We start from the raw sequence: 26,931 nt of genomic DNA on the forward strand, positions 1-26,931 counted from the left end.
AGAGAAGTTTTTATTTTTAATGGAAAAAAGAAAACAACCAAAATTTTTTTTTATTTTGCTTTAAATGAAGCATGAGCTCCTTTCCCTTTTGTTTCCAAACACTACGTCAGCCATGCCATGGGTGGATTCACATAGAGTTCCTTCTAGAGCAATCTTCTCTAAGAGAGCAAAAGGCTTTTTAAAACTTTAAGAAACCAAAAAAAGGCCAAATTTGATTAGAATAAAAATCTGAACACTCACCTTTTCAAACAGAAGACTCTCCAAGTAACTAGATCAGAGAAATAAAACTTGTTTAGAAACCACTCCCCTCCACAGCTGATGGCCCTGCAGAGGCATCCTTACTCCTCCATCACTCCACATCTTCATGAAGAGCAGCAATCTTCAGAAAACCCTCTGCCCTCCCCAAGGCTCTTCCAGAACCTGGCTAAGGATCCTGCAGCTCCACTGAGTCCTGTCCCAGCCTGGGAGCTGTCAAGAATCTCTGCTCAAAACAGCTCACTTGGTCCCCTGGGAAGGAGCCCACCTGAGGCTTCATGACCCAATTTCCCTTCTCTTTACAGCAGCTGCAGTTACTGATTGGTAACTACTATTGTCAGGTGTGCTAAGGTGACAGACTTGAGCTGAGATGGAAGCTGGTTGACTTCAACCTCCTAAATTTCAGAGGACAATTCTGAATTACTCAAGTTTAATTTAATCCCAGAGAAACCTGAAATCAGTAGCTGGTTTTTGTGCATGTGTTCAGGGAAGTCAAACAGAAACAATCACTGAAGTACCACTATGATTCTGAGACAGTATGATTCGGAGTGCAGCTAAACTTTCAGTCGCCACAACATCAGCAGTTAAATTAATTCATAAGCATAGTTAATACTCTACAGCTGTTGCACAATAGCCCATAAAAGGAGATAAGAAGTCCTCAGGAAAAAAACAAAACAAAAAACCCCAAACCAAAACAAACACATAACTTAAAAAAACCAAAAACAATGAAGGGGGGCTGAGATCTCAATTATTTTCATCCCACACAGCTGTAATTAAATCCTTTACTGAAAACCTATTCCATCCTTCCAGTGAGGCTGGCCTCCTGCACTCAAGGGAATGGAAGATCTACTTGTCCAAAGAGCAAGAGAGAAAGAGTGAATGAGAATACACAAAAGAAAGCCAGTGCTAATGACACCAAAGCTATTTAAGCAGAGAGCAGAAGAAAGGAGTCCTGGTTCTGCAGCTGCTTATACATTTTCTGTTTATGAATAATTCGGTAACAGGTACAAACAACGTTAGGTTTCTAAGCAGCTTCAGCAGAAGAGAGGAAACAGCTTTCCATTGCATCTCCCTCCATAATGTCTATGCAGCGACGCTTACTGTGCCTTCCTGGGGCTCATGCCATTTTTCGTCTGTTTATCTACTATCTCCTCTTTTTTTCCATAACAACAAGAATTCTGCTTCCAGAAATAGTAAAAGAGCAAGATTCTAATAGAAAGCATAGTGGGCTGTGGAGAAAGAGTTGAAAGACAGTATAGCATGCACCTGCGTCACGTTCACATGTGCTAAAACTAAAACACAGCTGGTTGGTTTAATTTTAGGCCTACTAGCCTTGGCAACATCCCTTTTATCTTCAATGCCTAATTATAAAGTCCTAAGTGCCAATACTGTTAACTGCTTCAGCACTGAATGCTGTTGTTTCACTGCACTCATGAAATGCATTCAGTAGCCTGGCCTTACTTGGCACAGTATCCTAATTCTCTGCTCTTTGAGTACACAGTGCCTATACAGCTATTTCTTCCTTATCAAATTAAAAATCTAAACTCTAATAAGTGTTTTTAAGTGAGTTCAATGCAACTCAGACCTGAGCAAGACACTGAAAATGAAGTGACATGTTTGAAAGACATGTTTAGAATTAAAACTTGAACTGTCATTTCTATTAATTCCATCTATAATTAACAGGCAGTAAAAAAAACATTCAGGTGGCATATAGCTTACTCAGCCTTTTTCATGTTGCTCTTTACAGTGATTTTTTAATTTATTTTCTTTCTATCAGATAATGCGTCAACATCTCAAAAAAGATGGTAGACTTTGCAAACACAAAAAAAATATTTTTACAGAAACTTCCATTGCTATTTCCTCAGGATAGTGAGAAAAAATGTAAAATAAAGATCACAAAAACACTAGGATAATTTCTAAAACCTCATTAGCAAAAGGTTTTGTTTCTTTTAAACCCATAACCTGTAAAAAGTAGTTTTCTAAATATTCTTTTAAAAAGAGAGAACAATTTATATCTACAGTTCTTAAATACTGTGAGGGCATTCATTCACAGCTGGCTATCAGCCCTGAAGGTTTCAGGATCAGCTCAATGAATTTTGCATTACTGCTTCCATTAACTGCTTCTAAACATATAAATTACTTTATCTTCTTCAAAGAACTTTCTCATAAATATCCTCAAAACCACATTCTTTCTAAACTTTCCTTACAACTCTGTTAACCCTCTGCATATAGGGGTGAAGAACCTATCAGGCCCACTAGTAATACCAGACACATTATTTCCTTGGTAATTTCTGCCAGCCTGTTCATATGCATCTTTCAGCCTATGTGGAAAGCTAATGTTTTGTGGCAGGGACAAACATTGTGCTGTTAATGCTATAAACTGTGCAGTAACACTCATAACAGTGCAAGGGGTAAACAGTAAAAATTAATGAGAATGCTAGGTGATAAAAATCTTACTCTATCCTGGCAACAAGGTGAAAGAATAAATTCAATGACATTATGTCTGCAAAAAGAACAAAATTAGCAAGAAACTTACAAAATCTGGCCAGTAATTGTCTGACACCATTAATTTAATTTCTTTTTCCTGTAAGTCTACATGAAGGAGATACATAAGCTTCTCTAGACAATCATCTGAAGACAGCAGCTTTAATGGGAACGTATTTGGAAGCCACTGAATCTCTCTTTGTAATTGCCCTTTCTTTGCATGGAATTCATTACCCATCACCAAATTCAATTACAGTACATTCAGGATTGCCAAAATCCCAGTGCTTCACTGACTTTTCAGCTACAATAGGATAAATACCCACACTTTAGTGAAGAGTATACTCAGCTGGCTTTTTAGAGGAGGGAGGGTCAACTGTATCATCAGTAGTGCTAGTACTGAATCCTACCACTCCTGATTTTATTTTTCAACTTCAGTTCACAGTTCAAACTTTATCTTTGATGGACAAAGCTTCAGTGAACATTTTGCTGATGAAAATGAATCTAAGTGGGTTCTAAGGGAGTTCTGAAGGGGCTCCTCAAGTTGTCTTAAGAGTCAGAATGACATCTTTGTAACATTTTTCATCCTTGTACCTCACTTCTGACTATAAGGCAGACAGAGCAAAAATAAACAGCTTAATAAAATAAAAAGCACAGTTTTATCACACTAATATGAGCTGAAACTACTAAGCAGTCATCTTTATACTTTCAAGGCACACATTTGAAAAAGATTCTACATCAATGCATCAAAAAGCCTTGAAATTGATATATTTCTTTTGTGTGTGTGTGTGTGTGTGGTTAAAAACTGAGGGCAGGTACTGATCCATCAACATGAGAAACCCCTGAGAGGGGTCTGGGTGCTTTATTATTCATAGAGAAAGCGTACTTTGAAGAAACTGTTCATCAGTGGGGTTGAGACTGCAAGATTATCACACTAAGGAGAAAATGGAACAATAAAGAGATACTGAAATGAAAATTAGTTTAGTTGGTGATGGAACTGCATGATAAAACCTAGATTAATATCTGAAGGATGACTGATTTGGATGTCTAAGAAAGTGGAAGTTCTGACTGACCCTTTTCCTGCCACTGAAGAAGTTTCAGTATAACATTAACTCTCTTTTCCTCTACACAGTGGTATGTTCATGCTGCAGCTGAGTGAGGACATAAAGGTTGAAGCTTGAGTTTGAGTCCGAGTCTAATGAGGAACTCCCTTCTGCTGACAGGGGGAAGCCCTACATCCCTCACGCACATCCTCCTCCCCACTTTTTGATTCTGCCAGATACGTGGCACAGAGCTAACTCTAGGACCTGAATCACATAGAAGGCAGGTTCATTAAAACAACAAAAAGTATATTTATAATATTATTTCTTAATATTTTATGTACTATTAAATATATTTAATACAATAAATACATTTTTGTATTTTAATGGTTCATGAACTGTATCAGGTCACTGTGAAATCTCCTGTAAGTGGGGAATATGTAAGGGAACTGAGTAGGTGGAAGTAGAGGAGGAAGGGGGAAATGAGGGAAACAGCAAAGGAAAATAGGAAGGAGGGAGACCTCAGGGCAAGCTGTTAATTCAGTTCAGCTATAACATGAATCTGCTTCTTACAGGAATACCTGTCCTCCATCCTGCAAAATTTTCATTATACTTTTAAGAGCTTTGTATCTTCAGTCTATCATCTCACAGGAAAACTTTACTGAAGCTAGTCAACAAGTTTGGAAGCTATTCAGAAAAGAAAGGATGCAGCGTGGCCACATGACCTCATTTTCTCTAGGAAATGCTCTTATAAAATATAGTTATGCAGGAGACTGAAGCATGAGCTAGTTCATATGTAGAACCACCACTGAACTGATTAAAATGGCTTCTTTAAAGGTGGGATAATCAATACAGAGGGAGAGGCAGCAGTGATACCTGCAGGAACTCCTCTGTCAAACACAGTCAATGAAAGACTATTCTGAAGATGCAGGAAAAAAATTTCATAGAGGAGAATAAATTATATTTAACACTGAGTTATGCCCTAATTCATGTTTCATCACTTTACTGCCATCTTCTAGAGTAAAAACCTGAAGTAAACAATGGACTTCCAACAGTCTTACACCATGAAAGAAAGATGAGGAATGACAACAAAGATATGTATGAAAAAAAAAAGCATTATTTCTGCTGTAATAACAAGCAATACTGCCTGGTTTGTTTTTTATTTGTTTTGTTTTGTTTGGGGGTTTTTTGTTTGTTTGGGGTTTTTCGTTGTTGTTTTGTAGTTTGGGGTTTTTATAATTAAGGAAATTTAGAAAAATACAATGAAATGTTTTGGAAAAATATCATCATCTTTCAGTCATATAGTTGTTATTTATGAATGAATCAAGCATTTCAATTGTAGGTTATCACTACAATTTAATAGAAATGAAGTGAAACATTACAGTGGGTAATGAAGAGTAACTATTAAGTGACACACCATGCTAATTTTTATGGTCCACAAAAAAGAAAAGGTTTACTCTGAATTTCAGATACTGAACCACTTATTTTTGTTCAACTAGCAAACAAGAATTTTGTATGTTTAATTGAAAAGACTGTTCTTTTCTATAACAAAGTATTTAAAGACTAGAAATTACTATATGCCTTAATATTTCTCCATGCTATTCTGATTCATCTCTAACAAATGTATAACTGAACATGACTTACCTTGAAGTAGAGCTGCAATTTGAAGTGACTGCTGAGATGGATGTTCTTTAAGTATATCCAAAACCGTTCTACCCAAACTGTCCTTTATGTTGGTATCTATTCCTGAAAAAGAAAATGATCTGTGGTGGAATTTTTAACCCCAAGTGCTTTGGATTAGAAATGTAGTGTATCAGACTCAACTATCTGGCAAATTGAATGCAAGTGTTCTTACAACTGCAGCAGATTAACAGCTGCATTACAGCTGAAGTACACCAGACTCTTTAAAGCTTGAGTAGCCTAAAATTCACATGCTGACATGGATGGGTTTCATGTTTCTGTAACTCATGGGGATATAAAGTAAGCTTCTTAAACCAAATTTGGGATTATTTTAACAATCTGTTTCTCAGAAACAGGCATCCTGAAAAGAATATTTTATAAAACCAAGAAATTCTCTGAATGTTTGTCCTATGTTCCTCTCCAAACTGCTTTAATTCACTGGGACTTTCTAGTTGATAGTACAAATATGTGTTTTGGGAACAATACTGTAAGGTGATAGATAAGGAGAAAAAAAACTCCTGATGGTTTTCTGGAAGACCCCAGCTCCTGGGGAGACATTCCCAGAAACTAATAAGAGGACTAGACAAAGAAAGGAGTGATATGGAGATAGCACGGCCTTCATTTGCAAACCTCCTGCCAGATGGGAACACACAAAAACCCCCCTTGGGCCTGTGTCATTTGTCTATCACTCCAAAAGTAGTTTATTGACTATAGCCACTCAAATGCCTAAGAAAAAAGGTATAAAAAGAGATTGGACATAAGCAAAAATAGGGGAGAAATTCCATCAACACTGCGAGAGATGGCTGACAAGCTGGTCTTTCTCCCTTTAGTTCTGGTGATGCCTGGAAGGTGAGACGTATCTTAGGCATGCCAATTGCTTATACATAGCTAGAGTTTACTTTTGCTTCATAGTACTCTTAGTAAGTTGTTTTGCTTTAAAGTTTTTGCTTATGTTTTGCTTCCTTATTATTACTACATGGTTTAAATGTGTTTTTACAGTTAGACCCTATTCCAGACGAAATGAACCCTATAAATTGTCACAAATTTGTATTAATAAATGTGTTATTTTGCAAACTGTTAGAGTGAGTCTGTTTCTAGGTGCTGACAGTTTCGCTGACAGCGAAATAACTCACAGGAGAAACTTGCTAAGGGGTTTCCCTATCGCTATTAAGTGTAGTCTCTATAAAAAAATGTATCAAATGTCCCGTCTGTCTCAGCCAACCTGTTAAGCAACGGGTCTCACCTAATGAGACACTAACAGACTGTTTCGGACATTAAAAGGCTTTGATCTCCTGGAGGAACACTGATAGACAAAAATAAATTAAGACAGGTTGGACAGAAAATTTTTCTTTTCTGCCCCTTTTTAGCATGACAAATATGAAAAAGTTTTTAACTTTATGTTAATAAAGTTGTACTTCACGGCAACATTTTTGAAATTCATGCTCTGAATAGAGTGAAATACCCATGTGTAGTATGTGGGCATTGGGAACAGCTACAGCATCTCCTCACTGACTGTTCAGACTGCTGACAAACTAATTGACTCGAACTGTGAATGTAACCACTATGTTTAAGGCTTGCCCTGAATCAGAACCTGTTGTATGTGATACTTCATAACTCTCTACCTTTGCCTTGTAGGGTTACCTCAGAAATGTTTGCCTTATGGTAGAAGACTCAAGTTGGCTTTCAGTTTGGATGTACTTTCATAAAAAGTAAAGGCATGAAAAGTCCTAACAAAGCGAAATTCTTCTCAGGACATTGAACAGAGAAGATCAGAGGAAGCAGGATTTATAAGCACATTCTGAAAGCATTCACTGGAAAAGGCTGCAGTTCTAGTAATTTCCTAACCCAGTGGATAGTTTCCTAGTTCGTTTTGTAAGAAAGAGTTTGTTTTTTTCTCATTGAAAATAAAGCCAAAATATTGCTGGGCTAATTTAGCAGTGGCAGCTGACTGTAAGAGGCCAGACACACCAACTTACACCTTTCCTTCGCAGTAGCTACTTAAAACATCATATGAGTCTTTTTGAAGCAGAACTAGAGAAAAGGGCATTGTGAGGTAAAAAAGGAAGAAGGTGGGGAGTGTTGCAGAAGTGCAGAGCATTTGGTGTTGAAAGAATTCACCATGAAAATTCTACTATCCTGTCTTGTACAATTATATGCTGGCAGAGGCTGTAACATGTATTAATCTATAAGAGGTGTTCTTTTTCTGTAGTCTAAAGGGCTTCCTATGTTTCTGTGATGTTCTCCAGTCCTTCCTTTTTTAGGAAATAAAAACGAGAAGATCCCTTTCAGCCTCCTTCTCATTCATCCAAACAGAAAAGCAACTTGGAAGGACTTTTTTTTCTGAAAACAGTTCTCAGATCAGGCTGAGATTCAGATGAGGAGCTGTGATTATGACATACCTTCTTCTGCAATATATAAATAACCCCACAAGCACTGATAAGAAAGACGAATGAGATCCCTCGGGGTAACAAAAGTTCACGTATCAGCGAGAAGCTATTTCTAGATATTTTTATTTTTGTTGATCTCATTTATTTAAGATGGTTGTCTAGATGAGTGATTTACCTGCAAAAAAATTCTGAAACTCTTATTATGTAGTAGATGTGTAGACTTTATATCCCTGTTCTTCTGTCCTTTAAGGACAAATGCAATTCTCAGAGACACAGTGCCTCCCCCTTTCTTCACAGGGACTCAAAGTTTATTCAGGAAATGAAGGAGCAAGCAGGATAGTGTGGTTGTTAGGAATAGCTAACGGAAGGAAATAAATGTGAACATGAGTATTCTGGTCTCTACATCAAAGAATATTCTTGGCTGTCTTTCAGAGTGAATAACAAAATTTTATGTAGCCATTTTGTTCTCAGAATACATTTATTCTTAGAATACAGTGGCATACACTGAGTCATATACGGAATTTATGAGTCTTAGTGCAATCCCCTTTGTTCTCTGCATATAGCAATTTCTTATTCTAAAAGAACTGTGTTTTAAAGAGAAGTACATGTGATAAGATTTGCAAAGGCTGATAAAGATCAAAGTAATTTGTATAACCAAAAGTTGATGAGTCACACAGAGATTAGGAAAATTAAGAGTATTTTTCAGTGTTTCCTGTAAATTAGATTTACCTGTTTCAAGCAAAATGCGTACTACCTCCACCTTTCCAAACAGGGCTGCTTCATGTAGTGCGCTCCCTTTTTCTGTCTAGAAAAAGAAATATTGTGACATTTAAAATGCAAATTAAAATACCAATGAATCTTTTTGTAAAGAATACATTAAGAAAAGAAGTATTTCATTATTTTTTCCTCTCTATTTTATCTATACATAGAAAACACTGAATGGGCAAGAACAAATACTACCACTTTTTATTATTATTAAAGATAACAACATAAATGTTGTCAGTTCTACTATAAAATTAATACCTATATAAGAAAATATAGTAGGAATGTAATACAATTCCCAGTTAACAAGCCTGCATTTGTGTAAAATTTCTAGACTCCAGTGAAAATCTAGTCAATACCATCAGTATCATCAATATATCAGCTGCTCAGCAAAGTCAGACAGTTTACATGTGGATATCTACAATTAGAAGTTTTAATGTGGAAGTGGATCACACCCTAGAAGGTCAATTCAGTTGCACGGTGAGAGATGCCCCAGGATATCCCACCTGGCCCCCAGCTGATGGTCCAGTTGATGCTCACATTTGATCTGCCTCACATCTGCCTCATACAGATGCTCTGCATACCCTAAGGCATCTCCAACAGCATTAGATGCCTATGTTTATAACATTTAAATTCTACCTTAGATGTCTGTGAACTTGATTTTGCAGGTTTCTTTGACCCAAAAAAGACCAGACTCTGCTGAAATAAAATTTACAGTATTGAAAAACAAGATACCTCTCTTAATAAGCTACTTTTCTTAGTATTTTATCCTGATGACTGTAACTGAAAACTCTGAACAACACATCTTTCCATACAATAGCATTAGCACTAGCTAAGGCACTACTAAATCTCACTGAATATCTGGTGTATCTCCTTTTTTGGTAATAAATTTGATTTTGAGATTTATTTATGGGCAAATGTTAAAGGTTTTACTCCTTGAATTTGTTTTTTCTATATTTTATCCAAATGCACCCTTGTCATACTTGCTGTGGTGGAGAAGACTTCAAAGACACACACATACACACACATAAAAACTCGGAAAGAATACAGTGATTCATTATTAATTACTTGTGTCGGAATGCATCAGAATTACAGCAATGCAACTACAGGATATTCAGAAGTAATCAGAGATCCTGAGATAAGCTGTGAGCACACTGTAAGGGTATATATGCCCTACCAATTGAGCCTGAGAAGTGTTTCCTAGGTCCATAATAGGAAGGCTCACTTATTATCTTTCCTCACACTTAGTACATGGACATAACAAGTAGAGGATGCCCAGTGATATCTACATCCCATGCATCAGGTCTAGTGACAGTATAACAGAGGAGAAGGAAGTCAGTAGAGAATGAACATATGAAACACACCTCTCAAAACTATTTCTAATCTTTCCATTTTCAGAAGCAGTCCAGATGAACATTTACAGGCTTATTCTGAACAAGAAGACTAAATATTCAGATATACTTAGACAGAGTTTCAGAATCCTTTACTCAAACAATATCTACAGGATGTTTCCAGTTACTGCAGTTGACTTCAACATGAGCTAACTGCAATGACAGTGCAACCACAAAGGTACACACAGAGACTTAAGTGCAGCTCAGAGATTTATGAGAATAACAACAGTTCTCAGAAAAGTCATTGACCTAAATAGTTCCAATTACAAAAAGAGGCTTGACATCAGCAATCTCGAAAAATACTTTGACACAGCCTATTATTCTCTGTGTGTGATATGGCATTTCCTTTGGAACAGTCACTTATTGACATAAATAAACCTCAAAACTTTTAGCTGGACCTGTAGAGTTCCCTGTCATCAAGGAGGAGTGTTGACAGCAGGTCAAGGGAGGAGACCTTCCCTCCTGTTCACCACTGGTGAGTCCACACCTGAAATACTCTGTCCAGTTCCAGGCACTCCAGTACAAGATAGATGCAGAGCTATCTATGACTAGAGAGAGTCATTAAAATGATTTAGAGACTGGAACACCTCTTTTATGAGGAAAGGTTTAGAAAGTTGGGACTTTTTAGCCTAGACAAATGAAAGCTTACAGAAGGACCTCGTCAATGTGTACAAATTTCTGCAGGGAGGGAGTCAGGCTTGAGCACGTCCAGTGACAGAATAGATAATGGGGAAAAACTGACACACAGTAGGTTCTGTTTGAACGCAAGGAAACATTTTTTTGCTGTGCGGGTGACTGAACGCTGGTACAGGTTGTTCAGGAAGGCTGTAGAGTTTCAATCCTCTACTCAAAAGTTGCTTGGACGTGGTCCTGGGCAACTTATTCCATGGGATTCGGCTTGGACAGGGTGGGTTGGCATAGAAGACTTCCAGAGTTCCCTATCAACCTCAACCATTCTGTGATTCTGCCAGGGATAATAATTAGCGATGTATACACCAACAATGAAGTTCACAGAGGTTGTTACAGAAGGCCTTAGCACTAAATTTTAGTTCTGTGAGGATGAACTGCAGAGATGGAAACCAGCTGCACCTTGACTAAAATTGCAGAGGTCATTCTGTACTAATAAGGAACTTTCTTTAATGGAAGAAGTGGACATACTTTAATGAAAACAGCTATCTAGAATCCATTGCTGTAGCATGATCTGAGACTGAGAAAGATCAATGTTCTGGAATACTAAATCAACAGCTTTGAGGATCAGGAAGAGGATCTATGCTTAGGCTACTCAGTTAAAGGGTGGAAAAGATCCTGATATGATAATTGTCACTGGCAGCAGTCCTTTCTAAATCAAAATTCCCCACTGGAGGAAAGGTAAGCAGTATTTTCCTTGATGAAAGCACATATCTCAAAAGAAATGGAATGAAAACGAACATGAGAAGAGGAAATTTCCTGTAGATGTCTAAGGCAAACAAATCTAACTTGAAAGCCAGAAGACAGCTCTGTAACAATGAACTAAAAGCTCTGCTATGCATAAAGGAGTATAAAACCTTAAGCCACCTCAACATACGTAATTCATAGTGTTGGGAGAGGAATCCAAAGCCAACTGCCAGGTTTTTCCCTTATATACTTTCTTGCTTCTTGGTCTATTCTACCGTGATATTTCCTGTCATATCTGAACACAATCCTCAAATGCTTTACAGGCATTCTGCACTGCCTCGCATTCTGGGGCAGCCTATGCCTTACAACTGAGCTTTCAGACAATGCTAATGAATGTCATATCACAGAAATGAGATACATACTACAAACAGTCTACTCAAAAGAGGAATTCAAAAGGCACACCATATAAGCAGTGCAATGATCTGTATGCTCTAAAGGTGATTCTCTGAACAAGAGGGAAAATATTACCATGAAATTGAACTAAAATCAGTCTGAGAATATGGAGATTGAAAGCATACTTTTAAGATGTAGATGCGTAATCCTGCATAAGATGTCACAAAGATGAATGCTGACATAAATCTTAAAAGCCCTAGGCAGGATTTCACAGTAATAGTTAATAACTAACAACTGAATCAGATCCCTCGACCCAAAAACTATCCAGAAGGCAGAAATGTCCTTGTTACCAGAGAGAGTTCAGTTACCAAACTCCATTTTAACATAGAGAAAATGCTGAGCCTCAGGATGAACAGGGCCATGAGAAATTCTAAGGACCGGCTGAGTAGATATATCTCTCTTTGTAAATGTACATGTGGCTTACTACTTGAAGGTAGAAGTAGTTTGGAATGTTCTCTTCTTGTGCAGCAGAGCATGTTACACAAATCATGAGGATTAAAAATATAGTTGCAAATAATTTCTATATATTATTTCAAATGTGATAGAACTTTTAGGTAGGTCTTTTTCACTTACAATGACATACTTGTGCACTAATATACTCTTCTATACTACAGCAAGCGAGCTTAAGATTTATGGACAATACTCACTGCTTTACTTCCTGAAGCTTTCACTGGCTTGGATCTTATGTTTCTGGCAAAGTGAACACTACCATTATATTTGGAAATTCTTTCCCATTGATACTTAATACAAAAAATGCTGGCATTTTTCCATGAATACACTGAGCTAAAGTCTGCTTGAATTTGCATCAATGGCTTATATATTGATTACCTGCCATAAGTTTTCTGTATATGAAATACAGAGAACTGGAGCACAAACTGTGCTAAGCATATAACAAAACAGTACCTGCCCCAAGTAGCTTACAGCCAAATACAGGTACAGTGTCGCAGCTGGACACACAAAGCAAGCAAGTACAGAAGGACATTGTCAGCAGGAACACTAGGATACATAAATCAACTTTGCATATAATTTGCTCATATAGAAGCATTAAGGGTTTTAGTAATGACAAATTAATTTTTTTTAATCATGCAAATATGCAAAAGCTTTTAATTAGGCCACTTGTTTAGTCCTTATTTATGGGCAGTTTGCTATAGTTTTGATACTGATTTCAGACAGAACCTGAAAGACAGAATGGTGGCTTTGCAAACTGATTCACAGAATATCCTCCATACATAGTGACGTCAAAAAGGAAGAAGGGGCACAGCTTTTTGTAAGAGAACTACAGTGATAAACAATGGAAATTGCCATCCTTACTGTAACAGACAGGGAAGGCAAATAGGGATAGATGAAAGTTGGATAAGCAGAAGGGGACTAGTTTTTAAGGTATTTACAATTATTAAACTACTATTGCATGAAACAGACTGAAACTGTGCAGTACCTTATTTTACTAAGGGCCCAAAATCTATCACTCACCCAAAACCTCTGTATTTTTCAAGTGTTTCAATTTAAATGAAAACTTCAAAACATAAAGAGATGAAGCAGATTTGCCCAATTCTAAATAATTTCAGATTGCAGGATATTGGATAGACCTGGGAAGTAAATAAAACGTGTGATTAATTTATTCAAAAATTAAATGCTGTCTTTTATTAGCCCAAGTATTTTTTAACATTAAAAGTGCTCGGGGAGTACAGAAGAGAAAGATAACGTGGCTAAAGTAAACTTCCCATTTAAATAAATATATCTTTACAATTACAGAGTGATAGGAGACACTCTATACTACTTCTATAATCATCTCTCAACATTCTGAGAGCTCTCTACTGGTGATAAACTGAATTTATTTAACATGTATGAACTGTGTACAATTTTATTTACCACATAAGATGTTACTTTGTATATTATTTTTTCCCAATAAGTGATGCAGATCAATTTAATTAATAACAAAAGTCGAGTTCAGTTTTAAATAACAGGTTCATTGCATGTTCTGCTCAGTTTAATTAGCTGCCAGTAATCATCAACAGAATTTTTCAGAGGCTATAGAAGTAATAAGTCAACAATATGTACAGAGCCAAATTGTCAATATGCTAAGATGCTGAATGAAAAGGAACATATTGATAGAGAATATGTATATCAGTGAGAAAATAAATAAGTGATATTTCCTTACGGCAAGGAGGACAAACATACAAGAAACAAGACAACTGAGTGCAAAAAATAAAACAAAATAAAATAAAATAACTGCCCTGCCTCTAAATAACTACGAAAAAACCCAAGAACATAAATTCCTTAAAAGCAATTAGAATAAAAATAAATAAATAAACCAAGTAAGCCCTGTAATTTTAGTGTAGATGCCAAACATATCACCATTACTAAAAGAATCTCTTATTTCTTAAAAGAAGATTGTAAAAAAAAATTGCAGCCACTGTATTTTTTAAAGGCCAGTGAAAAACTTTTGATATAACTATAGATAAAAATGGCTTAGGAGAATTCACAGTAGTGCTAAAATTATCTAGATTACATAAGAGAAAGAACACATTTCATAAAAGCATTGCGTAATATTTTGCCCTCATGCAACCATCAGTCTGTAAGTTGCCATGACAGAGATTATTTTTCTTCAATTATTCTGTCTTAAATATCAATTCAGGCATCACTTTCTGAATTTTTCCTCATTTGCTAGAGATAGAAATTATACATTCAGAAACATGCATTTGAGAGTTCTGTAGCATTAACCTTTTCTAAATTACTGAAGATGTAGTAAAAGTCAGATAAAAAAAAAAGCTGCTTGTGTTAACCTTTGCAAATGTATCTCTTTCTAGTAAAGAAAATCAAAATCAAATTAAATTGTAAGTATAATGGTAGGCAAATACACAAGCAGGCAAACCACAGGAAAGTGTTTCAGTTTAAAATAGTTTGAAGCAAGTAACAATGCCAACTCAAAACATACTAGAGATAATAAAAGTCATAAAACAATTTTACCACATCTCATCTGCAAGGCACTTAAGAATATCCATTTTTAATCTTAAAATATGCTAATATTTTATGGTTTGCTTTGTTCTTTGTTTTTTCTTTTTTTAGTCTATTTTTTCTTCCCCACTTCACATTCTTTTTCTCAAAAGTTGAAAAACAGCACCTTGATAGAAGAATTCAGAAATGAAAATACATGGAATCCAGGCGCAATCTTTCTGTATAAAAGGGAATTTTATGTACAAAGGTGTTTGATTAAATGCACATAAAGCCTACAGTGGATAGAAAATTTAGTCAAAGTTTAGGCAAAGTTCCCAATATTTATTAATTGGTAGAGAATGCCTGTATGTGACTCTAAACTAGATGTAATTATGTTTGGTTTGTTTGTTTATCTGAAAATAGATATAAACCTGAAACAACCTTAATTCAAAGTATATTTTTATATATACATATATATATGTATATATACATATATATATATACAGTATGGCCAGTCTTCGCGAGCGAAGATTTGGGACCAAGAAATATATATATATATACCAAGAAATACATATAGAATTTTCTTTCAGTTTTAGACAAGTTAGAAATGCAGAAAATCAAAATGGTTATTACCTAGTAACTTTGGGTTTAGCATGGAATCTAATAACCTTAGGAAAAGGAATTCTCAGTCAAGCACTCTTTCAGATTGCTATGAACATGAAAGGTCATAGCTTTAGCAAATCAGTTTGGTGTCATTACAGCCACTGTTGTAGAAAATATAGTTACATACAACGACATGACCAGTTGATATGATTTGTGTATTTACATGTCTCAAGACAATATAAATATATGCACTCAGCTTTGAAGACATGCATCTTTCTTGAGTTACCCCTGTGAACACATCATTTGCAATGTAAAAAATAAATCTGTATTATATTTCACCTTGCAGCATTTCTAACAAAGTAAATGCAAGTGTATTTTAAAGAAAAAAGTAAGAAGTTATTTCATTTGAATCATATTCTAATGATAAAGGAAAGGAAGGAAAGGAAGAAAGTATGAAAGGAAGAAGAAAGAAATTACACACTAACTTGGCAGCTGACATCCATTCCAGCCTCCAGAAGCACCTGTACGACAGCTTTGTGGCCATTACGTGCAGCAAGATGCAAAGGAGTGTGTTTTCTTGTATTACAGTTCATCAGGTTTGGATATGCTTTAATGATCATTTTTACAACACGTAGACGTCCATAAAGTGCTGCCAGATCCAGAGGTGTTTCCAGTTTGTTGTTCCTTATTGTAGGGTCTGTCAGCTCTTCCAACAGAACAGCAACAACTTCTGAATGACCATACTGAGCTGCACAATGCAGTGCTGTTTCATTTTCATTGTTCTGTTAAAGCAAAATAAAAGCTTCAGAAATTCATGTTTAATCATACAATAGAACTGTTCAGCTTCCAGGAGATCACTACAGAAGCAGGGTTTCTAATATAATGTATGGTAATGTATGTTAAATGCTTCAAAATTACTCCACTAAAATTTTACTAATAATACATTATTACTTCAGCTTTGTGGCTCTCAAGCAGATCAGGTCCCTATGTGTCCACATTGCTCCCAATCCATTTTTAACAATGTGCTCCCAAAAACCTTGTAGGCTCATGATACACCAAAATCTGTAACTCTCCTTGATTCAACTGTTCTTGAAATCATGGGTGAGTCCTTCTCTTAGAAACGCTCTACACTGAAGTCTCTCTTCTCATTTTTGCTGGTTTTGTACCCTAGCAGTTTGTTACTAGAGAAGTGAGATTATGGAGAAAAACCGTGCAATGAAAATATATCAGGCACAAGGTTAGTTTCATGTATCACTATAAAAAGCTGCTATCAAGACAACAATTAAAGTTTGGAAGAAGGCAAAACAGCAACTGTAGAAAGACTTAACAAATCACTTAAGCAGTTAAGTCTTCTCAGGGCTCCAGGGACAGATATATGTGTGTGTTTTTTAGGGCACGTGAGTATGTGTATCCTGTGGACTGAATAGGTTTTTCCTTTATAAAGCAATGCCCCCCAAGTCTTTCCCAAAACACTATTCAATAAATTTAATTATAAATATTGAGGCTAAGCAGTACCTTCTTTAATTGTTTTCTTCCAGTTCTGTCTGTATACTTGCAATTCCAAAGAGACAAATAACTTCAGGCAAAGAGGAAGGAAATAATTTATACAGCTCTCTGGATTCTATATGCCATCTATATTACTAATATATTATATATAATCTCTATATAGCCTTAAAATAGGTTAGACTCTATAAATTTTAAAAGTATGTACACCAAATGCCTCTTCTGATACATGATTTATAAAATGTTATGACAGTTTATGAGATGTTGTAAAAGTAGAAAGCCAATAAGCTAACGTGTCATATAAAGAAATAAAAAATTAATCTAAATTCAGAAAAGATACTAAAGAAAGATAGAAATGTAATTCTAAAGAAAGGAGAAGTGATAAATCTGAATCCATAGTTCTATCTCTCAAGGAAACAACTGAAGAAACTTCAGAGGACAGAGAACTGAAAATAGAAAAAAAAAATTGTCTTTTTGAAAGACAGAAACAGTGAGAGATTTAGAGAAATGAGGCTTTGGACTATTACTCATAAGCCAGCGAGCAAAAGAATATCCATCCTGCGCAGTACAAACTAGAAAGATGGAAAGGGGAAAAACTTCTTGGTTATGGTGTTTCTAACTCTATAACCAAGAACTTAATGCTTGGGTTTGGGGTTTTAACTTCATTGCTGTCATTTTCATCTCTTCTTGTAATTTAAAGTGACTCAGATGAACTTGGGAAAGGGAAGAGACAGATAAATACATTTAGGTAAAACAATGTTGCAGTTAAACTTTTCTGGTGTCTGCACCACCACACAAAATCCGAGAGACCGGAATGTGTTTCCTTCTAAACTGCAAGACACAGGCTGGGGAAAAGCCAGGTAGAAAGTGAGAAGCTTCCATTGGCAGACATAGCTTGACGAATAGTAAGTATTTGAATCATTGTGCATTATTCAGACCACCATGTGCTCTTTCTTTATTACAAAGACCATAAATTCAGATTAAAAGACATCACAATACCACATGGCTGCAATGATCTATCAACCACCTGTGATAAGCTTTTTGTGCTCTAATGACTTCTAATGTATCTTTTACACAGGACTAGGCAAAGCAATTTTCTTATGTACAGTGGTATACCCACAAATCACAAGTACAGTTTATTAAAATCTATTTTTAGGTTTTCAACACTTCATGGACAGATAGAGGAACAGGCAATCGCAGCCTAATTTTGTGTACAATTAAGTATGAAAATCAGATAACTGCACATAAAATAGCCAATTATGGTAATTTTTGCCTACAGTTACTCTATATATCCAATGGAAATAGTTACACAAAGAAATTAGATGTATAAGTATATTCATATTCTGTGAGGTGAATAGCAAAATACATGCTTACAACTGTAACTATCTGTCCAATATCTGCTCATGTTTGAATTTTTTTCAAGAATTTATGGATATTACTTAAAGTATTTGGAATCTAATGCCAACGATCCAATATTGTAGCTTAAAAGTGTTCTGATTAAATGTTTAAAGAGACATAAAAATTAAATTTGCTATGGTCTTTTTCTCAAAATGTGGTGACAGATATAGACACATAGAGACCAAACAGTCCAAATCACTGTTGCTGAGTAGCCAACCGAAATTTGCTCCCTCTAGATAAAGAATATCCAGCCGAATTTTCATGCAAGGGCATATTTACAGAAAAGTATATTTTAAAACAGCATGGTGCACAGAGGTAACAAAATGTTACTATTTTCAAATATACATTGTTGAACATTTTTCTATGGTTTGTATTTACCAAATTAAACCTATATTTCACTTAATGATACAAAATTATAAAGAACTAGGTATCAGAGAAATAAAGCAGAAGAATTCAACCTGGGCAAACATGATAATTAAATTACCTACATATATGCTGTCAGAACAGGCATTGTAAATATTGTGTCATCAGAGCTGAGAGGTGTTACCTAATTAGAACTCTAATAAAACATCCTTCCCTCTTCAAAATGTAAATTAATCAAAGACAGAATGATTTTTAACTTTCAAAGAGTAAATTAAAACTTGTTTAACTGCCCTCTAAATTTATCTGCTTTGACAATTTAGTACTACTTATATAAATCACCTTGGAATCATGAGGTTTTTCTGAGGAGGGAGGAGAGAGGTTTTATGTAGGTTTTGACAGAGTCTGCCATCTTCGAATTTAGGAAAGACTAGAGAGACACAGTTGGTTCAGCATTCCCAGAGAGACCCCTAACATAATGGAGGCTCTAATGTGTATTTCCTGGACTGGAAGAAACTATCTTCCTCTTCTCACCCCTCAAGGAAAGATGGCCATGAATGTCTGTCAGCCTTATGAGTTTCCTCCTTAGGAAATTTGTTTAAAAAAGACATACCGTAAGAATAATAATTGAAAAAAACCTCCAACATATGAAGATATTTATTTTAACAATTTAAATGATGTGATTTCCCTGCTCCCACAAATGCTATTAGTTCTGATAGGTCTTTTGTACGGTCAAAGCTAACTCAGGTGTAAATCTATTGATCTGTAGTAGTAGTAGGTAGGTAGTTTGTCTTCATATCTCTAAAGTAACACACTATTTTGAAGCAATATATGAAAGATGTGAAAAAATATTCTTGAAGAAATTACTGATAATTTAGTACTACTGCCTATATTTTCAGTCCCAAGTGTAAACAACTGTTCCTGGAGTACAGAAAGTTTATGTGTTAACAGCCACGGCAGTGAGCATTTAATCTGCTATAAAATGTCTAAATGCAAGTTACCATTCTGTAATTAGAGCTTCAAATCTGATATCCAAGTGCTAAATAATACATAGTGCTGAAGAAAAAGATTAGAATTCTTGTAGGAATTTCAGATGCTTCATTTCATGTTAGAAACTACAAGATAGACCCTACGAATGAGTGATTCTAAGAACAAAAAAATTAAGAAATCAAAACCAAGTGAAGACATACAAAATGTAAGATAAAAAGACTAGACCAACATTATGCAAACACAGTGTAAAACAGAAGTCTCTAATATTCACAATTAATAATATTTTAACCAAGCAGCTACTCTTATGGCCCAGTGGACCTCTTTCAGAAATAAGGAAACCATTCTATGATTCAGCTTTTAATATTTTTTTTAATTTTCTTCTTCATTACTTGTTACATGGGTCTCTTTGTGAGCATGATCCTGACATTTTGTAGTCCTTCTCTAAATCCATTCTCTTCCACATGCAGCCAGAACTCATGCTTGTGTGGCTGAATTGTGCCTTCACAGCACTGCATCTCATCAGTATTGCAGGCTGTACTACAAACTTAGCTACTAAGAATGCATGCCACTGCCAAATGTAGAACATGTCTTGAGGTCTATTCATTAGAGGACAGATTAGCAAATACATTATAGAGACAGTTATTGTAGCTTGGCAGTCTGATAGTGAAGTAGTACAGGACATATCAAGAGAATGAATGGCTATCATGAATATTATATAGGCCCTTGTGAAGCCTCTATTAAACTGTGGGTAAATTTAGGACTTCTGTTGCATAGCTGTGTAGTATGATATTTTTGTCAAGCAAGTTTTAAAGCTCCTGAAGTCCATACAAGTACTGTACAACCAATAATGACTCAAGCAGTGATTTAACAGACCTTCTCAAAGAATGTTCAACTTCTTTATTATCAATGCATTTTGATGATGAACTTGAAAAGGAAGACTTCCTAAATCATGGAGCCATTTCTTTGTCACATAAGCCCAATGTCAAGTAACTAAATGAGACATTTGTTATGAAAAGCTTTTTGCTGTTTTCTCAGTTACAAAACAAGCACTTCAGTTAAAATTAAAGAAGGATGGAACAATGGGAGACTTTGAAAACATCTAACCGTATACTCAGTATACTCAAGAATAGTCAACTAGAGAGGGAAAAAATACAAAAATAAGGCTTTAATGACTAAATAATTAAACAGAGGAGAAAAAAAAAAGAAACAATATATCCAAGACAGAGAGAGGAATGATGTCAGGATGGTCTTACCATATGTATTAAATCAGGAAGACAGTTTCCTGAGAAGTTCCACCAATAAGTTAATCATTCTGAAAAAATAAAGGAAGTTTGCCTGCAAAGTACTCAGGGCGAATCAAAATCAAATCTACTGACTTTCAATTGAAATTCACCTTTACTTATGTAAAGATTGTATAAAACAGTAATCTAGTTGACTACGACGAAAAAATTTTTCTTCCAATTTATTTCTGCAATTGGCTCAAATCAAAAAGATGGCTCCTGCATATTTTGTCTTCTGAATAAAGTAGAGTAAGAGTTGCAAGGGAAATCGAAATTCATCCACATAGTCTCTAATTTTAGGGGAGGGGGTAAAATCAAATGCAGAACTTGAAAAATATTGGTTTTGCAGGCTATTTTGGAAATTAATTGTACTCCTGGAAGTCCTTGAGGTGTCACTGGGAGAAGCACATAATGTCTGTGCTTCATTTTGATGTTTTGAAGAAGTCAGTAAATAAGTTAGATGTTAGGTATTTACATATTATGAATGCATCTTGAACTTTTCTCCATCATATTTCAGAAGTGTCAAACAATATTAAAGAAATGGGAGTGGTTTCTGTGACCATTATGATTTGATGCACCAGTAAATTCTACAGTACACTGAATACATCAATTTAAGATAAAAGACATGCTATGTGCATAAAGAAAAAGAGAGAACATCACCAAGAAATTTCAGAACCATTCACATTTTTTCTGGTAAATTTTTCACTATTCATTTTCCGTACATATATATATACTAAAATCATACTTTGAGCTTTATGTTTATTCCTGATGTCACTCATCTTTTTTTTTTTTCCTGCAAAAAACCACTACCTATTGACCTGTATGTGGCTGTTATTTATTAACCATTTTTCATAGATTAGGATTTGTTATCAGTTATGTTAATTTATGATGAGAATTGCCATAATAAATCTTTGTGCTATCCAGATGTCCTTATATAAATAAACATGTAAGTAGTTTGACTGTGTTTTATTTGGTATTATTTAATAACAAGTCTTGATCTCATACTACATACTTGAAATTAATTCAATTGATAGTTTACATAATTTTAAGTCTTCATCAATGAAGTTAACACTTATATTTTTGTAATTTCACCATATTTTGTAATTTAAAACATACAACATACCTGTCAACTAAGAATCCTGTATTAAACAGTGACAGAATTCTTCTTACATAATTGTTATGCTGTAACCATGTTCTTTGTGTAGTTGCCAGTCTATATTCCACAACCCCCACAAAATAATTGTCCTTTAACTGTTTGACTCTTTACTGGTTTTTTCCAATTTTATGTAATAGAAACAGTAGGGGGCATTCAGAGCTTTAGATGCTGGATATGGCTCGATATGATCCTATGATGCTACTTAACTGCATTTTAGAAGTGTAGAATGCAGTTCAATCAATTTACAGTATACCATATTAAATTCATTATTTCATGTAATATACATTTAACCATCATGAGCTTGTCATTTACTTCATTTGCTGTTCATTACTTTCACTTAAGTTTCTAGAAGGATTTCATTTACACAGAATTTTAGTAAGGTAGATGAAAAGCAAACATTTATTACAAATTGGTTGCAATTATTTTTAAATCATGAAAAAAAATTATTTTCTCAAACTGAAAACAATTACGCTTTTAATGTGATCCTTAAAACAAACAAAACAACCAACCAGGAGAAAAAAAGACTGACTTGGGTACAGTATTTGCTGTGGTGAGAAAGTGTCATGAAAAATGGCTATCCTTCTCTCCAACTTTCAGAAGAAAAAGGAAGGAAGAAAAATAGGCCAGGATTTCTTATAAGCTGTAGCTTCAGTTCCACAGATGTGAGAGAAGTTATGAGAGCTATGAGAGTCACCTGCCTTATAAAGCCTATCTGTAAACAAGCAAAAGCCTCAGAAGCCTACAGGCTCATAAGAATGTACAACAGGTATTAGAGTGAGGATGCCACTTAGGTGTTATTTGAGGACATGTGGGTGGAGGTGGCTCTATATCAAGATGGCACTTCCCTCTTTTCTTGCTACAGATAGTATTCTCCTGCGCAGAGCGCTAATTAGCAGGGGAAAGTAGGTGCCAGCAAAGTAGTCCACATACGAAAGCTGGCCATTGTCCAGAGTGGAATACCAAGGAATTTACAAGGTCAGAAAAACTCTGTATGCTTAACTTCAAAGTTTATTATGATCGAGATTCCCTTAAAAGACTTAAGGTGTAACATTTCTTATGAGGATCACTCATGCATTTTCGATCATAAAGTTTTTGGGTAAAATTAATAGATGGCAGGATGACCTGTTTGAGTCAGTGGGGTACATAATCAGATATATCCCTGCTTATTTGCTCCAGTGATCAAACCAGAGACAGCACATCTAATGAAGTTCAAGAATATTCTAGAAGTCTGGATGTATATGTGAGACTGGGGAGAAGTAGGTTTGAATTTACATTTCTCTTTCTGATCTTACTAAAATATCTTTTTCACTATCCCCCTCTCTGAAGTTCCTACATAGCTTCCAGTTTTCTGTCAGTATACAATCTCTTCAAGAAATGGGTAACATGAAATCAGAAAGTTGCTTTTTGTTTTGTTGCATAAATAAAACTGAAAAAAATTCTCTCCTTGACAAAAAGTAATCCTACAATTCAGCTAGTTTCATCCTACATAAAATAGCTAATGAGAATAAGAAAGTTGAAGAAACTCCTAATCTGCAACTCAAAGCACAGAATGACAAATTTTGGGGTTTATGTTTTTTCTTGGATAAGTCAGAGTATTATAGGATTTCCCAGAAGACTGTCACATGGGCATATTCTATTACATTATTTTCCTATATTTCCTGCACTAATACTTGATATTCATATCATAGTTATTGTATGTATTCAAATGGCTAACTGTATAACCTCAGATATCAAATAGATTATTCAAGGTATGGCATCTCACACTAGTTAAGTGTTTGCAATGTAAGTCTCACATTTCTTATTTTCTAACCATTTGCCTTCTGGCCACACTAATATAGGCACTGAGAGTACAACTCATTTCTCAGATTGCACTTTACCATTTGAGGTGCTGTAGGTTACCAGGTGTTACCCCACCTGGAGTTCAGCACCCACTCCACCAGGACCTGTGTTTGGGCAATTGAATCCTGCCTTACTTTTGGTCACCTGAATAACCCTGTTGGCTCCTGTGATTACTGACCAGACCTCTGTGGAACCAAATGGTGCAATGTAGGCAACTACAGTTTAGATCTGAATCTAGAGCTGACTCCCACCTTTACATTCCAATAACTCCCTGATTACCCTGGCAAATTCAGTAGCTTAATAGTTACTACTTGTACTTCACAGCCTACTTCCAGTCCTTAAGCAGTTCAGCCTACTATAGATGGTGTCAAATTTTAATCACTTTCTTTCTCTTTTTAAATGCTGGCCCTTTGAATGGACCAGATAAAAATATACAGAATAAAAAGAGAAGGTGTGCCATATGTCTGACAACAGAATGCAACATACTTATACTGCCCTTACTCACTGTAATACTCTCATTATTTTTTCTTGGTATATATGTGTCCTTTCTGTTGCACATGCATAGATGCAGTCCATCTGGTTTGTCATTTATCTCTTCATATCTGCTAATTTACAGTACACTTAAAATATACCAAGGATGCTAATTTTATCTCAAAGGTTTTCAGGACTTTAATATTTAATACAGTAAAAAAGATGCAGAGTTTATGCAAATTTACATCCATAATTAAAAGATGCATAGAGTATGTCTTCACACAGTTTTTCAAAAACAAGCAAAAGGTTTTTCCTTACTTTTTAAATCTAATATTCTTTAGGTCAGTGCCTATCCATAATAAAGGTATTTGATATGCTTATAATGGAAGATTTTATCAGTCTTGGAGAAGAAATTACTCAAACAATGGAAAATAGACTTTTTTTTAACTTGGCTATAAATTTGTCAGACCTAAAGAATATTTGCTGCTCTTTTCCGTTGATGTACGCAAATATTTTTTATCACACTTCACCTGTTCATTCACTCGGGAGTGTGATGGTCCGTGATGGATGAGAATCTTCACAATATCTACATCTCCTCTCCAAGCAGCCAAGTGAATAGGAAAATAACCCTTATTATCTGCCACATTAGTTGATGCTTCATACTGAAGTAATTTGAGAACTATATCCCTGGAAAACAGGAGGTAAATCTAAAAATTGACAGAAAGCTTATTTTATTAAGTTTTTACATGAACATACATATTACCAAAATTTTTATCCTGGATAATAGAAAAAAANAGGTAAATCTAAAAATTGACAGAAAGCTTATTTTATTAAGTTTTTACATGAACATACATATTACCAAAATTTTTATCCAGAATAAGTGAAGACCAATAATTTCTAAAAATTAAATAGACAGTAAAACAGCCAAAATGTTATTAATTTTAGTGATTCTTACTTCTTATGAATGCCACCAATATTATCACCAGTTCTCTGAATCTGTTTCTTTCAGTAGGATCACCTGGCCAAAGAATCACTTTTAGAATTTGCCAGTCCAGGCAATGTGCATGTCCCTCAGACATTAAAGGCAGAGAAGTACTCTTGTCCCCAGCATTGCTGAGTTCTGGAGGCAGGAAGACAAGAGGGTAGTTTTATGGACATGATTCTCACAGTAAGGCTTAAGTAACAATTTTTCCTCTTCTTTAAAACATTATCTCAAAAGATAGTTAAAAAACAATGTAATGATGATCTAGCTAGATATATACTATCTTCTATGAAATAACTGCTTCTATTTTCATTTCCCACATGCAGCTTCCTTATAATAGTGAGGGAAGAAGTGACTTATTATCATTTTAATTCTTTTTATATTATTTTTGGTGTGACTTATCATACATTAAATGAAAGACTGGTATAAGTTGGTATGTTCCATCCCTGATTTTTAAGCAGTCTCCTGTACGTAAGTTCACAAGCTAAACATAAAAATTAACTGTGTGGTATGATAATGTTATCGAGTATTTCAGAAAGTAAATGAATTCTGTCTTATTGCTGCACTTGACGTCTCAGAGTTTGATATAGTCAGGCCTCATTAGTTCTTAAGCTAACAGAATCTATGATCCAGTGTGGGCAGTTCTACACACATTTTTTTACTGAATATGGAAACACTGACTTACTGATTTGGCTCAAAAAATCAGTGGGGGGAGGAAGCTCGGTGTAGCCTATGTTATGTCTAAAAATTAAACCTGTGACTACAAATTAGGACAGAAGACATATCTGAGGCATTAGCCCCTCAACCTTGATGGAACCTTATTTAATTTCCTATTGAGAAAAAAACATGGTGAGTTATGAGGGGCTATAACCAGGTCAAAAGAAACTCTCAATTAACTTCAAAAGATATGGAGTCATCATATCTAAGCTTTGAGGAGAATTTAAGCTGGATTTTGGTTATTCCTGACAAGATCAAATAACATGAAAACAACCAAGAAAGAGCAGCTCCACTATAGAAGGACTTTTGCTACACAGAAACTTCCAGGAAAGTGAATCCTGAGGGAAACATTTTAGCACACATAAGGTTTGAGAGACTTCTCATATCATAATAGTTGATGATGTAATAGATGGTCTAATGAAAGCTAGATACACAGTTGTTTGAAAGGGACACAAACCAAAAGAAGCATAAATTGAACTAAGTGGAGGAAAATTAGCAAAAAACCCTCCACAGCTGAAATCTATAGATAACAATACACAGGAACTATTGGGATGAGTCTATTGCAAGATTCAAGCTACAAAATAGAACATACATCTCCTTCATCCTTCAAGAATGCCCTGACCCACCACACTTATCTAGGGTGGTTCTTTTTTAGCACTTTGTCAGAACTTTTTCATTTTGCAGAAATAAATTTCAGAGCAAAGACTGAGAGTCCTTAGCCCAGTAACGTTATTGGGCTAAGTAAAATTATTTAGGGAGACTGAGATTCCAGTGATTGCCCCAGATATGATTTAATTACTTATATAAAGCAGAATAGTTTCTGAAGGAAAGAGAACTACATCAGAATAATGAAGGAAGAGGGAATTCATCACATA

General features: G+C 35.2%; 1 protein-coding gene across 11 annotated transcripts in view; it reads right to left on the reverse strand.

Annotated features, from left to right (window-relative positions):
• The window catches only part of ANKS1B (ankyrin repeat and sterile alpha motif domain containing 1B), a 417,695-nt gene that overhangs the window by 346,595 nt on the left and 44,169 nt on the right, over positions 1 to 26,931 (reverse strand). For 8 of the 11 annotated variants that reach the window (XR_001873050.1, XM_017804295.1, XM_017804297.1 and 5 more), the window contains exons 3-6: positions 24,888 to 25,044; positions 15,846 to 16,142; positions 8,573 to 8,648; positions 5,421 to 5,522 (exon numbers count right to left, since the gene is read on the reverse strand). Coding sequence is in view for 8 of the 11 variants with exons in the window: in XM_017804295.1 (XP_017659784.1) it covers positions 5,421 to 5,522; positions 8,573 to 8,648; positions 15,846 to 16,142; positions 24,888 to 25,044 (632 nt within the window). In the remaining 3 variants the exon portion in view is untranslated. Of the gene's footprint in view, positions 1 to 5,420; positions 5,523 to 8,572; positions 8,649 to 15,845; positions 16,143 to 24,887; positions 25,065 to 26,931 lie in introns of those variants that run through there. The other 3 variants (XM_017804299.1, XM_017804300.1, XM_017804304.1) reach the window with 3 other exon arrangements.

Source organism: Lepidothrix coronata, unplaced genomic scaffold, assembly GCF_001604755.1.
Source record: "Lepidothrix coronata isolate B3197 unplaced genomic scaffold, Lepidothrix_coronata-1.0 Scaffold9, whole genome shotgun sequence".
NCBI classification, from domain to species: Eukaryota; Metazoa; Chordata; class Aves; order Passeriformes; family Pipridae; genus Lepidothrix; species Lepidothrix coronata.